Source organism: Stegostoma tigrinum, chromosome 4 (assembly GCF_030684315.1).
Source record: "Stegostoma tigrinum isolate sSteTig4 chromosome 4, sSteTig4.hap1, whole genome shotgun sequence".
NCBI lineage: Eukaryota > Metazoa > Chordata > Chondrichthyes > Orectolobiformes > Stegostomatidae > Stegostoma > Stegostoma tigrinum.
In genome coordinates this window covers 5,666,815-5,683,667 of record NC_081357.1, presented here as the reverse complement: position 1 = coordinate 5,683,667, position 16,853 = coordinate 5,666,815, and the positions used below count along the sequence as shown (strand labels likewise).

At 41.5% G+C, this 16,853-nt stretch overlaps 1 protein-coding gene across 1 annotated transcript in view; it reads right to left on the bottom strand.

The window, feature by feature from the left end:
- The window catches only part of LOC125452339 (dynein axonemal heavy chain 8-like), a 1,009,221-nt gene that overhangs the window by 294,797 nt on the left and 697,571 nt on the right, over positions 1–16,853 (bottom strand). Inside the window, exons 58-61 of the mRNA XM_059645685.1 lie at positions 15,753–15,925; positions 9,993–10,171; positions 5,847–6,034; positions 2,956–3,042 (exon numbers count right to left, since the gene is read on the bottom strand). Coding sequence (XP_059501668.1) covers positions 2,956–3,042; positions 5,847–6,034; positions 9,993–10,171; positions 15,753–15,925 — 627 coding nt within the window. The remainder of the gene's footprint in view (positions 1–2,955; positions 3,043–5,846; positions 6,035–9,992; positions 10,172–15,752; positions 15,926–16,853) is intronic.

The window sequence follows — 16,853 nt, the reverse complement described above, 5'->3', positions numbered from 1 at the left end:
GTTTGTTTTCAGACATTTCGTCACCATTCTAGGGAACATCATCAGTGAGCCTCTGGTGTAAGTGTCTGAAAACGAACCTTCCAGCTCAGCGGGCAAACTTACATCCAGAACCTCAACCTGAGCTACAAATCTTCTCAAAACTCGCTAAGCTGTTTACTGTTTGTTTAAAATCCCCAAAGAGACAAACTGATCCATCAGCCTTCACTATTGGTATGGCCAGTGCTGCCCTTTCCGCAAACTGAATTGGTTTGATGATTCTTTCATGTCCAGCCTTCTGATTTTGCCTCTTCTTTTGTCCATAAGGCAAATTGCATTGGATGGGTCTTCCAGAATTATGCAGTTGCTCTCTGGTTAATACACAAGGTGGCCTTGGCTCCTTAGTCCCTAAATATTCCTGAAAATTTATTCTTTTACTTATTCATTTTGTGGGATGTTGGCGTTGCTGGCTGACCAGCATTTATTGCCCTGTCCCAAGTTGCCCTTGAAAAGGTGGAGGTGAGCTGTCTTCTTGAGCTGCTGCCTTTGGGGAGGGAATTCCAGGATTTTGACCCAGCAACAGTGATGGAATGACGATAAAATTTCAAGTCAGGATAGTGAGTGTTTGAAGGGGAACTTGTTCTTCTAGATGGAAGTGGTCATGGGGTTGAAAAATGCTGTTTGAGGACTTTTGGTGAATTTTTACAGTGCATCTCGTAGATAGTACACACTGCTGAGCATTGGTGGTGAAGGGAGTGAATGCTTGTGTAGGCAGTGCCAATCAAGAGGGCTGCTTGGTCCTGGATGGTGTCAAACTTCTTGACCATAGTTGGGGCTGCACTCATCAGGCAAGTAGGGAGCATATCATCACATTCCTGACTTGTGCCTCGTAGATGGTGGACAGGTTTCAAAAGTCAGGAGGCGAGTTACTCACTGCAGTATCCCTAGCCTCTTGTAGCAAATGTGTTTATGTAGTGAGTCCAGTTGAGTTTCCGATCAATGATAATTCCCAGGATGTTGATAGTGGGGGATTCACTCATGGCAATACCATTGAATGTCAAGGGGCGGTGGTTACATCGTCTCTTGTCGGTGATGATCATAGCCTGGCATTTGTGTGGTGTGAATGTTACTTGTCACTTGTCAGCCCAAGCCTGTCCACCACCATTCATAACTGGATGTGACAGGATTGCAGAGCTTAGATCTGATCCGTTGGTTGTGGGATCACTCAGCTCCGTCTATCACTTGCTGCTTATGTAGTTTGGCACACAAATAGCCCTGTTTGGTGGCTTCATCAGGTTAACACTTCATCTTCAGGTATGCCTGGTGCTGCTCCTGGCATACCCCCCTGCACTCTCCATTGAACAAGGGTTGATCCCCTGGCTTGATGGCAATGGTTGAGTGCAGAACATGCTGGGCCATGAGGTTACAGATTGTGCTGGAGTAAAATCCTGCTGCTGTTGATGGCCCACAGTGCCTCATGGATGTCCAGTCTGGAGATGGCAGATTGAATGAAGTCTGTCCCATTTAGCATGGTGATAGTGCCACACAACACGATGGAAGTTGTTCTCAATGTGAAGGTGGGACTTCGTCTCCACAAGGACTGTGCAGCTGTCAGATTGGATGAGGTCAAGTATGTTTTTCCCTCTTGTTGGTTCCCTCACCACGTGCTGCAGATCCAATCTGGCAAGTGTGTCTTTTAGGACCCAACCAGCTCGATCAGTAGTGCTATTGCCAAGCCGCTCTTGGTGGTGGACACTGAAATCCAGAAAATCTTCTAGGTATTTAATTAGTACTTCACTCAGGCAGCCATCTTCTAATTGAAAACTGTTGAGCCAGCCTAGGTGATTTTTTCTCAACCACCTTTGCTCCATCAAGCTTGACCCAAGTTTTTTTTACTACAATCAATGTAACTGAATCAGCTGCTTCTCGTAAGAGGTTGGAATCGAAGTTGTGCCCTTAATCTATTAATGTTTTCTGGTATAGGTTCACAGTCTAACCCAAGTCTTGTGCAAACTTAAGGGCTGATGTGCAGAGTGAATTTTGGTAAAGACTGCTTCTGTGATCACTGAAATGGTCGTGCCAGTCTCCATCTCTTTGAAACGGGTGATCATTTAATCAGATATTTATTTTGATTAGTTCTGATCTGGATGTTGCTAAGCAATTGAACTATTCCAAACCAGATGTAGGTGGACTTTCCAGGCTGTGCACTCTCCTGGGTACCAGCCTCTGAGTTGTCTTATTAAATTTAGGTCCAGCCGGACTCTTTTGCTGTCCTGAGTCCGCATGTTAGCATCAATTACAATGGTTTTCCAACCTGGATCCTGAAGATCATTTTATCCATTTGGTAAAGGCTTGGCATTGTTTTGAAGTTTTGCTATGGGTTACCTGGACTCCCTCTCTTCCGGATATGACCTATATGAGGCTGTGCAATTGACTTCACTCAAGAGGTATTCCCCAAGCTCAGTCAGACTGGCAAGGGTCTCCACTTCCATTGGCATAGCTTGCAACTCATTTGCTCCACTTGCTGCTTATCCAAAGATAAAGCCAGTTGTACTGCTGGTTTGAAGTCCAGTCGGGCTTCAACTAGTGGCAGTTTTGCATGGTTACATCATTAATCCCACTCTTATCGCCACTGAAGTAACTTTGCACAGAAGTAAGTAGCCCATCACCAAGACACCCTTTATTTATACATGGAAGGTCCTTGATACTGATCCAGATCCCTCAGAGCCAGCTCTAAGAGTATCAGGATGTCTGACACCCCTGTTTATATCTGACACCCGTGTTTTTATTTGTAAGCCAGGGATCTCTGATTGGAGCAGATTAACAGCCCCAATCAAGGAACTCATATTCCGTGTCATCCATCTGGCAGACCTTGTTACAATCATACAGATCTAATTTTAGTTGTGGGGAAACACTAAGGTTTGAATATTTATATTTGGGGTTGTATGTAATATCTCAGGTTTGAATAATGTCTCTCACCTGTCTGTCTGGTACCATCATGGCTACTGTTCTAAACTGAATTTTTAGATTTTCTGGCAGTTCTTGCCGTCCTGCATACCCAGGATTCTGTGAGGGAGGAAATACAGATAAAAGAAGTCTTACAATGATGCGGACAGAATGATAACTGAAGTAGCTTGTTTAGTAAGAAATTATGAAATTACATAGAGTGCTCTAGGTAACACTTTCATAAAGGCCTGGACAATGGTAGCAATTTATAATTGATGTCTTTTTAATGCATCACTAACATTCCGTCTGCTTTTCTAATTACTTACTGTACATGAATATGAACAAATAGCGACTCATGTAACAGATTACCTGATCCCTCTGTGCCATGGAGTACAGCAATCTCTTGCTAAACAAAGATAGCAAAATGTGTAGCTGGGTGAACACAGCAGGCCAAGCAGCATCTCAGGAACAGAAAAGCTTACGTTTAGGCCCGAAACGTCAGCTTTTGTGCTCCTAAGATGCTGCTTGGCCTGCTATCTTCATCCAGCTACACACTTTGTTATCTAGAAAAGCAGGTTTTGTTTAGCAAGACATAATGGGAACTGCAGATGCTGGAGAATCCAAGATAACAAAGTGTGTTATATTATCTTGGATAACATAACTTGGATAACTTTGTTATCTTGGATTCTCCAGCATCTGCAGTTCCCATTATCTCTTGCTAAACAAAACCTGCTTTTCTAGATAACAAAGTGTGGAGCTGGATGAACATAGCAGGCCAAGCAGCATCTTAGGAGCACAAAAGCTGACGTTTCAGGCCTAGACGCTTTTCTATTCTTCCTTTCAAAGTGGAGACATTTATCTTCCCTATTATACTCAATCTGTGAAATTCTTGCCCAGTCCCTTTGCAGACTCTGTATGCCATCTTAACAACTTAGTTTCTGACTTATTATTGTGCCATCAGAAAATTCTGTTATCATATTCTTATTCATGGGACATAGGCATCAATGGCTAAGCCAATGTTTAGTCTCCATTCCTCATTGCCCAGAGAGGGATGAAAAGTCAATCATATTGCCTTGGTTCGAGAGTCACAGTTTCATTTGGTAAAGCAAATGGCCATAGGTCTTAGGACTGAAATATTCTCAAACTATTCTCAAACTTTAATAAATCTGAGGACTGACTTGGTTTCAGCTGTTCATGGAATGTCACCCGGACCAGGCTGGTGCAAGAGAAGAATCTGAGGCCCAGCTGGCATGGAAGGCCGGTGTGGGAGACAAATCCACGAGGCGAGTGCCAAACCGGAGGCCATTGTGGGGGAGGGGAGTTCCAGACTAGAGGTCGCTGAAAGGGAAGTGCGGCCCTTGTGGACTGGCAGTGAGGCCTGCAGTTTTGAAGCTCAGCATGGTCAGGAGGCTTGGCCAGGTGCAGTGTGGAGGCTAGGTGCTGGTATGGACTTGGTGAAATGGACTGCAATTTGAGTATTTTTAAAAATATTTTTATTCATATGCTGGACTTTTCAAGTAATTTGAGTACTTTTCAAAAACTTTTATTCCTGTGCTGGGCTTTTATTTATTATTCTTTCAATTTTGTAACAAATACTTAAGTATCTGTACCTAGGCATCGTGTATCTAAGATAGTGGCATAAGTGGTGACATTACAAACGTTTCACTGCATGCATTTGAGTGCGCATGACAATAATGCCAATTCAAATTGTTTCCTTATACTTTCAGCTCTTAGATATGGCATCCTCTGAGTAATTTTTCTTGCAATTTATATGAACACGTGAATAAATGAATGAGCAGTAGGAGCAGGCCATTTTGCCTCTTGGCTGATTTGATTGTAACATTGACTCTACTTTCTTGTCCATCCAATAACTTTTCATGATGTGGTTTATCAAGAATCCATCTGCTTCTGCCTTAAAAAATTCAAACAACACATTTTGAGGAAGCGAGCTCCCAAACTAGGGACCATTTGTGCGAAAAAAAACTCCTTAATTCTGTTTTAAATGGTCAACTTCTTATTTTTAACAGCGACCCTTAGATCAAGCTTTTCCCATAATAGGGAATATCTTTTCCATGTTTAAAAATATTGTCAAGAACGCCACAAAATCTTAACAAGATGCCTTCCACTTTTCGAAATTTCAGCAGATTAACCTGCCCAATCTTTCCATAAGACAACCTTCCCATTACTGGTACCAGTCTAAAAAAGCTCTCTTAACTGCTTCCAACGCACTTACATTCTTCCATAAATAAGAGATCAACGCTATACACAATACTCTAGGTGTGGTCTCACGAATGCCTTCTATAAATTAAACCACCTTACTCTTACAGAATCATAGAGTATCTATAATTTGGAAGAATGTTATCTGGCCCATCGAACATCCCACTGTGACCCACACCTCCTCACAGCTAACTCACCTAGAATGCATATTCCAGGATACTATAAGCAATTTACTATGGCTAATCCACCCAAACTACACATTTTTTGGACTGTAGCAGGAAACCAGAGCATCCAAAGGAAACCCACACAGACGTAGGGAGAATGTGTAAACTCCACGCAGACCTGAAGGTAGAATCGAAGCTGAAGGTTGAGTCTGATGAAACTGACAACAAGCGAATGAATGACAACAAACTGAGGTGGGCTTTGATCACCCTCCACCATTCAACAAGATCATAGTAGATCTATTTCATTAACATCTTCACACCCAACCCCTTTGTGTTGAATATACGAAATAACAAAGCCAAGATCTACTTTGTCATTTTGAATCACATTATGCTAGCTACATTAAGTCTGTTTCTATTTCACAGATGCTGCTGAGATTTCACAGCATACTGTGCCTTCACTTCAAAATCTACCTCATTTAGACCAAGCGAAGAAAACTCATTCAAGCATATTTCAGCATTTCAACTTGCCATTCACTTTCTTACCATTGTGATAAAAATACCAAACTCTGGATTCAATGACACATTATCTCCATCAGTGAAGATAAATTGTTTCTTCCTTTCTTTCCTGGCCATGAGAATAATATAAATCTGTTGAGCTGCTACAGATAAAACAGGCAGCTCAATGCGATTGAATTCATCAAAGCAACCCCAGGAACCAGATTGTGCCAAACCTGAAAAATAAAGAACACTGGTTACTATTGTTAATATTGCAAAATAAAATTAGTCGATAAAATTTTGTAGCTGGTCACTCATCAGTGCTTTTTAATTAGTTCCATCTGATCATTTCAAGTTGGCTGTTCATGATATATGGAAATGATCACAACAAAAACAACAGCAACTTGCATTTAAATAGCGCCATTAATCTAGTAAAATACCTCAAGATACTTCACAAGTACATTATCAAACAAACTGTGATGGGAAATTTTGAGAAACATCTCTGAGGAATGAGTGGTAAAAGTGAAAAGGTTTGAGGGAAAGAATTTCTAAGCTCAGGACCATTTGCAATCATACAAAGAGATATGAGTTGAGAGGTAACCAAATATGGTGATGCTGAAGGCTTATAATTGTAGTAAACTTGAAGGACTGTAAGATGGAGGAAACTTCAGCAATTGGAGAGGAATGGAAAGTTTCAAAATCAAGCTTTATTGAACCGGGAGCTAATATAGGTCAATAAGGAAATAGATAATGAATGCATGGCACTTGGTTTATATTTAGGCATAAGCAACAAAGATTTGGGTAAGCTCAACTCTATGGAGGATGTAAGACGGAGTGGTTTTGGCAATGGAAATGATTCCTTATCGTTACCCGATCAGGGCATGTGACCATCGATGACAAGCCAGCATGTATTGCCCATTGAAATTCTGTAATCTACTTTGTGTAGCTGCAACAATGACAATGTTATTAGGCAGGAAGTTTCAGGGTTTTGATCCAACAACATTGAAGAAACAGTGAAATATTTCCCAGCCTGAATGGTTAATAGTTTGGAGGGGAAATTGCAGATGGTGGTGTTCGCATGTATCTGCTGCCCTTGTCCTTCTGGACGGAAGTGATTATGACATTGGAAAGTGCTCTCAACAAAGCAATGGTAAATTTCTACAGTGTGTCTTGTAAATGGTACACGCAGCTGCTACAGAGTGTTCGGGGTAGAGGGAGTGTATGTTAATGCAAAAATTGCCAATCAAATGGAATGTGTTACTCTGAATGATGTCAAGTTTTGTGAGTGTCATTGGAGGAGATCAGCACCTCTGTTTCAAGGCAAATTGGAAGGAAACATCATAAATACTTTTGCCTCAGCCTGAGGTAATATAAATAGAAGGGAGAGGGTAGAAAATAATGGAACTAGGAAAGGTTAGTCCCATCACCTGAAAAGAGTGGAGATGAGATAAATGTGCAATCAACTGCATCCAGGGCTGTAAATAAATCAAGTAGGATGAGAAGATTAAGAACATTACTTCTTAATGTAGAGGAGGCATTGTGATCAACAAATTTGCCATATTGCCGAAAAAAGACACATTGTGCGAAAACTTTCCATCTTGCATTTCTCAAGACAATTCTTGCGATCAGAGATAATGGGAACTGCAAATGCTGGAGAATCCAAGATAACAAAGTGTGAAGCTGGATGAACACAGCAGGCCAAGCAGCATCTCAGGAGCACAAAAGCTGACGTTTCGGGCCTAGACCCTTCATCAGAGAGGGGGATGAGGAGAGGGTTCTGAAATAAATAGGGAGAGAGGGGGAGGCAGACCGAAGATGGATAGAGAAAATAGATGGAGAGGAGAGTATGGGTGGGGAGGTGGGGAGGGGATAGGTCAGTCCGGGAAGGACTGACAGGTCAAGGAGGCGGGATGAGGTTGGTAGGTGGGAAATGGAGGTGCGGTTTGAGGTGGGAGGAGGGGATAGGTGAGAGGAAGAACAGGTTAGGGAGGCGGAGACAAGCTGGGCTGGTTTTGTGATGCAGTGGGGGAGTGGGAGATTTTGAAGCTGTGAAGTCCACATTGATACCATTGGGCTGCAGGGTTCTCAAGCAGAATATGAGTTGCTGTTCCTGCAACCTTCGGGTGGCATCATTGTGGCACTGCAGGAGGCCCATGATGGACATGTCATCTAAGGAATGGTTCGCGACTGGGAGGTGCCGTTGTTTATTGCGAACCGAGCGGAGGTGCTCTGCAAAGCGGTCCCCAAGCAATAAACAACTGCACCTCCCAGTCGCGAACCATTTTAAATTGATAAATAGATCCTTTTTCATCAGTTCTCAAGTTGTGTGCTACCAGTTGACCATAAGCCATAAGGCTCTAATTGGTGGTATAGTGGACAGTGAAGAAGATTACTGAAGAGTAGAACAGGATGTTGATCATTTCCCAGTGGGTCGCGGAATGGCAGATGGAGTTTAATGCAGAAAAATACAAGGTGTAACATTTTAGGAAGACAAACAAAGGCAGGACTAACACAAGTTAATGGTAGGGCCCTGAGGAGTGCAGTCGAATAGAGAGAGATCTAGGATTGCAGGCACATAGTACCATGAAAGTAGCATCACAGGTAGATAGGTGGTGAATAAGGTGTTTCGCATGCTTTCCATCACAGGTCAGAGAAAAGAGTACAGGAGTTGGAATTTCAGTTACAGCTATACAAGACCACATTTGGAGCAATGCAAATAATTCTGATCATCCTGGTATAGGAAGAATATTATTAAATCAGAAAGGGTGCAAAGAAGATTTACAAGAATGTTTCCAAGACTGGAAGATTTGAAATTGTAAGGAGAGGCTGGGATTTTTTTTTCTCCCGGGAGCATAGGAGGCTGAGGGGTGACCTTACAGAGGTTTATAAAATCATGAGGATCATGGATAAGGTGAATAGCCAAGGTTTTTTCGCCAAGGTAGATAAGCCCAAAACTGGAGGGTTTTGGGTGAGAGGGGGAAGATTTAAAAGAGACCTAAAGGCCAACTGTTTCTTATAGAGGTCAGTGCATATGCGGAACTAGAGGAAGTGGCAGAGATGGATACCATTACAATATGAAGAAGACATTTGGACACGTATATGGATAAGAAAGGTTTAGAGGGATATGGGACAAACACAGGCAAATGGGACTATTTCAGTTTAGGAAATGAGGTTTGCGTGAACGAATTGGGCCGAAAGGCCTGTTTCCATGCTGTATGAATCTATGACTCTATGAATCTCATTGGGATGTAGTCCAAAGATAAAGGAGAAACCTTCTTGACTGAGGTGAGGAGAAATGTTGTCACTTGGAGTTGTGAATTTCACATTCTCTAACTCAGAAGGCCATGGATATTCAATTGTGGAACATAAATAAGACTGAGATTGATAGAACTGTAGACTCTAAGTGACTTAAATTAACTGTACAAAGTCAGATATCCCATCACTAAGTTATCCTTTGGACATGCTAGCCAGCTTGGAGTCAGTCCCCTGAGCTGAGGAGGTTCTAAATTTCCTGTTTATACTTTTTTTTCCTCCAAACCCCTAAACTACTGCCATACACAGCAGTGTTTTTCTTCTCCAGAACCCTTGTTGTTTTGCATATGCAGGTGTGAGACACTGCCAAAGACACCAGGTGCACAAATACCTTAATTAACATGCCATCACCAGGAAAAATACCCATGTGACCAAAGAATGATTATCAAGCAGATCCCTGAGGGCCACTGCCTACATGAAAGAAAAGGCAAGTAGGGATCAAATCAAAATTGAGTTTGTGGAGGAAACAAACCTCACAGTGTCCACCTCTTCAGAAAGGCATCAGGAGTGGTGGTACACACCACCTGCTCCTTCTCCAGGGACACCTGGGCATTGACATAGCCACAGAAAAGGGACAGGCAGTCAGCCATAACAGCCCCCTTGACTGCCCTCTCCTGGTTATATTGGTCAGCCCAGGATAACAGCCCCCAGCAAGGACCTCATAGTCAACAAGATCCAGCTGGTTCCAATCACTACAGGACCTGCTGGTGTGAAAGGAGTTGAGGATGATCCACAATTTAAATGAACTGTGGAGTAGGTTTAAAGCTCCATACAGCCTTTTCCTACTCCTACTCATAATGCCCTTATCCTGTGATGATTACATGGGCTGCTGCCTTCACTTTAAATATGGTGAAGTTCTTTTGCACTTTAATATACAATTACCTTTGTAGATTCTTCCTAATCCTCTGAAATCCATTTGATCAGAGCAATTAAACACAACCACATATTTTCCAAGAGCTTTGCCCATGTCCTTCACAGTCTCTGTTTTGCCTGTACCAGCAGGTCCAGCAGGAGCTGCCCCCATATTCATCCACAGAGCTTGAGCTAGAGTGATATAGCACCTACAATTAGAACAAAACACAATGATTTACCATTATGCATGTAATTTCTGAAAGCAATGTCTATTTTTTAACAAAGGACAATTTAAGCAAAATGCTGTCAAAGGAATTCAAAGTTTACCTTGCAGGAATTCATGTCATAATTATTAAATCTGCTTTAAATATCTAGCAGAGAAATTGAAATAAAGTCCAAACAACACCTTTGCTGAAGAAGGAATGAGCAGTATAAAACTGAACCAGCTAATCTATAGCAGTTACAGCTAGACTTCTGAGGTACAATTTTAGGGGACCTGGCCAACAGGATAGTGAAAGGAGTGCACCACATTCTGCACATGTATATTCCTATGTAAGAGTGAATTCACACACTACAATGGGAAAGAACCCAGTTGAGTTCTTATTTGGATGCTAAGTATACCCTAAGCTGCCAGGCAGAAGCACATCAGTGTTGATCAGCAAATTATGTAGCTGACAGGAAGGGTACTGCAAAGCTTGAAGCAGACCACAGAATGAAAGCTGGACAATCTGATGTGAGACAACAACGTGTGAGGCTGGATGAACACAGCAGGCCCAGCAGCATCTCAGGAGCACAAAAGCTGACGTTTCGGGCCTAGACCCTTCATCAGAGAGGGGGATGGGGAGAGGGTTCTGAAATAAATAGGGAGAGAGGGGGAGATAATGGGAACTGCAGATGCTGGAGAATCCAAGATAATAAAATGTGAGGCTGGATGAACACAGCAGGCCAAGCAGCATCTTTTTGTGCTCCTGAGATGCTGCTTGGCCTGCTGTGTTCATCCAGCCTCACATTTTATTATCTTGGGAGAGAGGGGGAGGTGGACTGAAGATGGAGAGAAAAGAAGATAGGTGGAGAGGAGAGTGTAGGTGGGGAGGTAGGGAGGGGATAGGTCAGTCCAGGGAGGACGGACAGGTCAAGGGGGCGGGATGAGGTTAGTAGGTAGGAAATGGAGGTGTGGCTTGAGGTGGGAGGAGGGGATAGGTGAGAAGAAGAACAGGTTAGGGAGGCGGGGACAAGCTGGGCTGGTTTTGGGATGCAGTAGGTGGAGGGGAAGAGCTGGGCTGGTTGTGTGGTGCAGTGGGGGGAGGGGACGAACTGGGCTGGTTTTGGGATGCGGTGGGGGAAGGGGAGATTTTGAAGCTGGTGAAGTCCACATTGATACCATTGGGCTGCAGGGTTCCCAAGCGGAATATGAGTTGCTGTTCTTGCAACCTTTGGGTGGCATCATTGTGGCACTGCAGGAGGCCCATGACGGACATGTCGTCTAAGGAATGGGAGGGGGAATTAAAATGGTTTGAGACTGGGAGGTGCAGTTGTTTATTGCGAACCGAGCGGAGGTGTTCTGCAAAGCAGTCCCCAAGCCTCCGCTTGGTTTCCCCAATGTACAGGAAGCCACAATGGGTACAATGGATACAGTATACCATATTGGCAGATGTGCAGTTGAACATCTGCTTCATATGGAAAGTCATCTTGGGGTCTGGGATAGGGGTGAGGGAGGAGGTGTGGGGGCAAGTATAGCACTTCCTGAGGTTCCTGATGTGATGTCAGGTGCTTAGATATTGCTGACCTGAGTGAGTCTGAATAAGATGGAGATACTATTTAATTCCAAACCAAACAGTGCCATCACCAAGCAGGGAAACAATGTAACTGCTGTCATCAGAAGTAGTACTGTTTTCTTCATGAGCCAAAAAAATCACAATTACAAAAATACTACAACAGCAGAGAAATGAGAATTAGGAACTAAAATTTAATCAACTTTCAAAGGCACAGAAATCCAAGCGAGCTAATGACAGGTAGACAGTTTCTTACCAGAGGGAAAATGTAAAAAGTCAGGATTACAGATCTCAGCATCTCCTCTGGAGCCAAAGCTCCGGAAACAACAAACAAATTACAATGTGAAAGAATACCCAGAAACAATATTGAAAAGAAAAAGGCGATATGCAAAACACTGTCTTTGGCAGATTGTTTTTACTTTTCGTTCATTGGATATAAGAATCTGAAGTATCATGTTGGACTTAAAATATTGACTGTTTCTCTCTCCACAGATATTGCCAAACCCATTGAATTTTCCAGCATTTACTGTTTGTGTTAACAAAGATGATGAACTAGTATAAAATTGATGGACCTCTCTTTACATCCTGTTTAGAATAAAGAAAATGTTTGGAATCCTCGGGCACCACTTACAAATCCAGGGAAGATTGTCACTTTATGGCTAGTGCCCCTGTAATTTTCAATTTCACTTTCTTCAGTATTGTTAGATGCATTTCAGCTGGTTCCAGCATTTTATTATATTTAAGTACAGATAACATATCTAATATTCACCCCTTGCCAATTTTAACCACTTCTGGTGACTGAGTTTTGTCTTTTGTCACCATGGTTTGGGCAGCATTTGCTTCACATGTAAAGATAGATGCAGAATATTCATTTAATACCTCAGCCATGCCTCTTGCTTTGATTTGTAAATCTTTTTCATCCATAATCAATCTTAATCCTCCTTTTACCATCCTTTTACCATTCATGTTCTTATGGTTATACTGTCAGTTTTCTTTCTGATAATCTTGCTTTGTTTCTCATCCAAGCCTTCCGTATTCAGTTTGGTTCTCAATTGTATTTACTACTTGATATCTGCACTTTTTCTTCTTTAATTCAATTTCTATGCATTTGTTATCCAGAGAGGTCTGGATTTGCTTGTACCATCTTGCCCTTTTGAAGGAATGTACCTTGACTGTGTCCAAAGATCCCCTCTTTTAAAGGTAGCCCATTGTTCAGCTATTGTTTCTTCACGCCAACCTTTGGTTCCAATTTATTCAGCATTTTTCAGTTCTTGCCTCAATAAAATTGGTTCTCTGCCAGTTGGTTGTTCTTTCTCTGGATTGACTAATGTCATTTTATGCCATCAACTGAAACTTTATGATATGATTATCACTCTCCCTAAATGTTACCCCAATATCATTTGAAATACTTAGCCCAGTTCATTCACAACAACCAAGTGCAACTTTTCTTGTTGAGTTGGACACATGTCGATGTAAGAAATTCTCTTGAACACAATCCTAGCTCTCACTATTCTTTACACGACCATTGTACCAGGTGATATACAGGCTATTACTAAAGTCCCCATTAATAACTACTCCATGGTATTTATATATACTATTAAGCAAAGTAGTTGTGCCCTTCTTATTTCTTTGTTATAACCAAATTGATTCTGTCCTTGAATTCTCTGAAATATTCTTCTTGACCAGTTTGCAATGCTTTCCTTAAACAAAATCTCCATTCCACCAACACTTTCGTTCCTTTCCTTTCCTATCTTTTCTGAACATCTTATAATGAGAAATCTGCCCTTCCTTAAACCAGGTCTCTATTATCAATACAACATTGTAATCATACAGGCAATCTGTGCCTGTAACTCTGCAATCTTATTAACAATATGTTATGCATTCACGTACTTGGAATGCAGCCTTAATAAAAGAGGTGGGAAAGTCCTGGTGGCTCAGCAGTTAGCACTGCTGCCTCACAGTACCAGGACATCCGTACTATTCCAGCCTCAGGCAACTGCCTGTGTGGAGCCTGCACATTCTTCCTGTGTCTGCATGTGTTTCCTCCAGGTGCTCTGGTTTCCTCCCACAGTCCAAAGGTGTGCAGGTTAGATGGATTAGCCATGTGAAATGCAGAGTTACAGGCATAGGGTGTGGGTTTGGTTAGGATGTTCTTCAGAGAGTCAGTGTGTGGACTTTTTGGGCTAACTGGCCTGTTTCTGCACGGTAGGGATTTTATGATGATGTACCTCATTACTTTCTTCTTTATTACAACTTCACCTATTAAATTACTATTATTACTTTAAAACAAAGAACAACAAAACAGTGCAGTACAGGAATAGGCCTTTTGGCCTACCAAAACTGCACTGGTACATGGTACCTTTCTAAACTAAAAACCTTTTGCCTCTATGCTGTCCATATCTCTCTATTCCCTGCCTATTCACATACCTGTCAAGATCTTAAACATTGCTATTGTATCTGGCTTCACTATCTGCTCTGGCAGTGCATTCCAGGTACGTACCATTCACTCTGTTACAAGCCTACCTGTTATATTTACTTTAAACTTGCTCATTTTTCCTGAAAGCTATGTCCACCAGTAACTGATACTTCTACCAAAAGATTCTGACTATCCATTCTATCCATGCCTCTCATAATTTGTAAACCTCTATCAGGCCGCCTCTCATTCTTTGACATTCAAGTGAGAACAAATCAGGTTTTTTCACTGGTAGCAGGTTTGTCCAATCTCTCCTAATAGTTAACACCCTCCAAATCAGGTTTCAGGTAAAAGGGGATAAGTTTAAAGGAGGTTTGAGAGGCAAGTGTTTATTCCCCAGAGGGTAGTATATGCTGGGATGAGCTGCCAGAGGTAGATGCAATAGCAACAGTTAATAGGCATCTTGGCAGGTATATGGTCAGGCAGAGAAAAGAAGGAGATGGACAGCAAAGAGGCAAAAAATTTTTGTTTAGAAAAGCTTTATCTGCCAGCACAGTCTTGGTGGGCCGAAGGACCTGTTCCTGTGTTGCATTGTTCTTAAGTTTAGTTACATAATTTATTAGGATAACACTTGTCAGTATTCATCCGTGCAATGCAAAAAAAAACATACAAATATTTTTGCTCTGATAGGGAGGGATGCCAATGTGATGGCTGGAATATTTGGATACAATATGGCACTTCAAAGGAAAGTGGAAGCGTACTCAGTTAAATATCAAAGTCAGACCTTTCTTTTTGTAATTTGTCCTTGGGATGTGGACTGAACATCACATGCACTGTTACAGCTCCTGCAGTTAAGGGCGGTCGAAAGCAGTCCCTATGAAAGCTTAACAAAAACTGAAATTGCTGGAGAAACTGAGCAGGTCTGGCACTTTGTGAAGAGAAAGCAGGATTCCATTTTGGGTCCAGTGACCCTTCTACAGAACAGTGTTACCTACATTGCCCTGCTTTCACTCCACTGATGCTGCCAAACCTTCTGTTTTTGTTTCAGATTTCAAACATCTGCAGTTCTTTGTTTTATTTTGAAGCTTTATTAATCTTTTAAAAAAGTTGACTTTAAGTAAACAAGGCAGAGAGAAACAGAGACATTGTTGCTGTTTTTGGTTTATTACTTAATTAGTTATTCACACACCTGTTGAATTTTGCAAAATGATATCCCACCAAGAATTAGCCCATGAATTTGGTAAATATACTCCATCAGAATAATGAGGGAGAAAGGTTTGCAGACATTAAGCTGCCAATTTATACTCAACAGAACTGGCAAGGTACAATGGTGTACTGGAGAAAGGTCAGCCTTCTGCAAACATTGTAGCACTGCAAAGGAAAGTGGCACTATGCAAGTGGCTCAGAATTTGGCTTGGAGAAACAACACAATTCAAGTCCATGGTCAGGTCAGTGGTATTGGTCAGGCAGCTAAAATTAAATGGGTTGAAATCTGTGGGTTAAGGCCTTGGGCTAAATAACCAGACGAAAATCAAGTCTATAAATTGCTACAACTTTTAAGCTAATTATTACAGGAAAAATGTTTCTAAAAGGTCCAAAGATCACCTGTCTGTCAAAGGCGTAATTACAAGTCGATCAGTGCAGCCCAGAAATTCATTCTGATAGATAAATTCCACATCAGTGATCCTCACTTTTATTTCTTGAGTGTCATCATTGAAATAAAATCGACTTTGTTTCAGCCATTCAAAGTCACTTACTGTTCTGATATGCATTTTTACCTGTGAAGGACAACAGAACAGAAAGTGTTGCATTTGCAGGTATATGTGTACATCAGTAATTGTAAATAATGTCATGCTGATGGGTCAGCACCCCAAAGTATTTATTGACAATTTTTAAAATTTTTAATTCCAAAATGTGTTGCTTTTAAAGGAAGGCTGCTACAGGATAACCTGAGGATTTAAATTCGCTGTCTGGCAAAGTCCTGTGTGAATTCAATGAAATGTCACACATGTAAGTTATCAGGGAAATTTCAAATAGACTTTATAAAAGATAATGAGGGGTTGATGATCCCCTGCTCAAAGGTAAGCCATTCACTGTGGATTGTGTCCCAAACTCCAGACACATTTTGTATTTTGTATTTTTACACACTCTATTAATCCAAGGAAACATAAATTCACTTAAGTCTGGGTAAAGGGTATTCACAAGGAAAAAAATCCTTGTTAAATTAACCTTATTGCAATCGAGCAGGGTCACGGGTGAATAAAGAAGGGGAATCTGTGCATCTCTCCTCATGCTGGAGTTTAACAGTTTAGGGTATCTGGCTTGGAACTGTAAAGAATTAGGGACCATCACCTGGGATCTGGTTGTAACAAAAGCAGAAAATAATGCATTTCTTTAAAATAAAATATAATTTATACATGAGTCAAGGTAAGCATAACTTAGAAGTTCAGATTTGCTACTTGTGGACAGCCTAATTTACCATTTGACAATAGGCTTCTACTAAGTTTAATGTTAACAATAATGCCTATATCTACAATCATCCTTTTTAACATCATTCTTTTGCCAGCAAAAAGGAAGATTGGAATTTTAATGTGGCAACAATGCAATGAAGGAACTTTAGTGAGCTTTTTTTTCTCATTTGTGGATTTGAACACCATTGGCATGGCCAATTTATTGACAATCCAAAGCCATTCTTGAGGAGGGTGG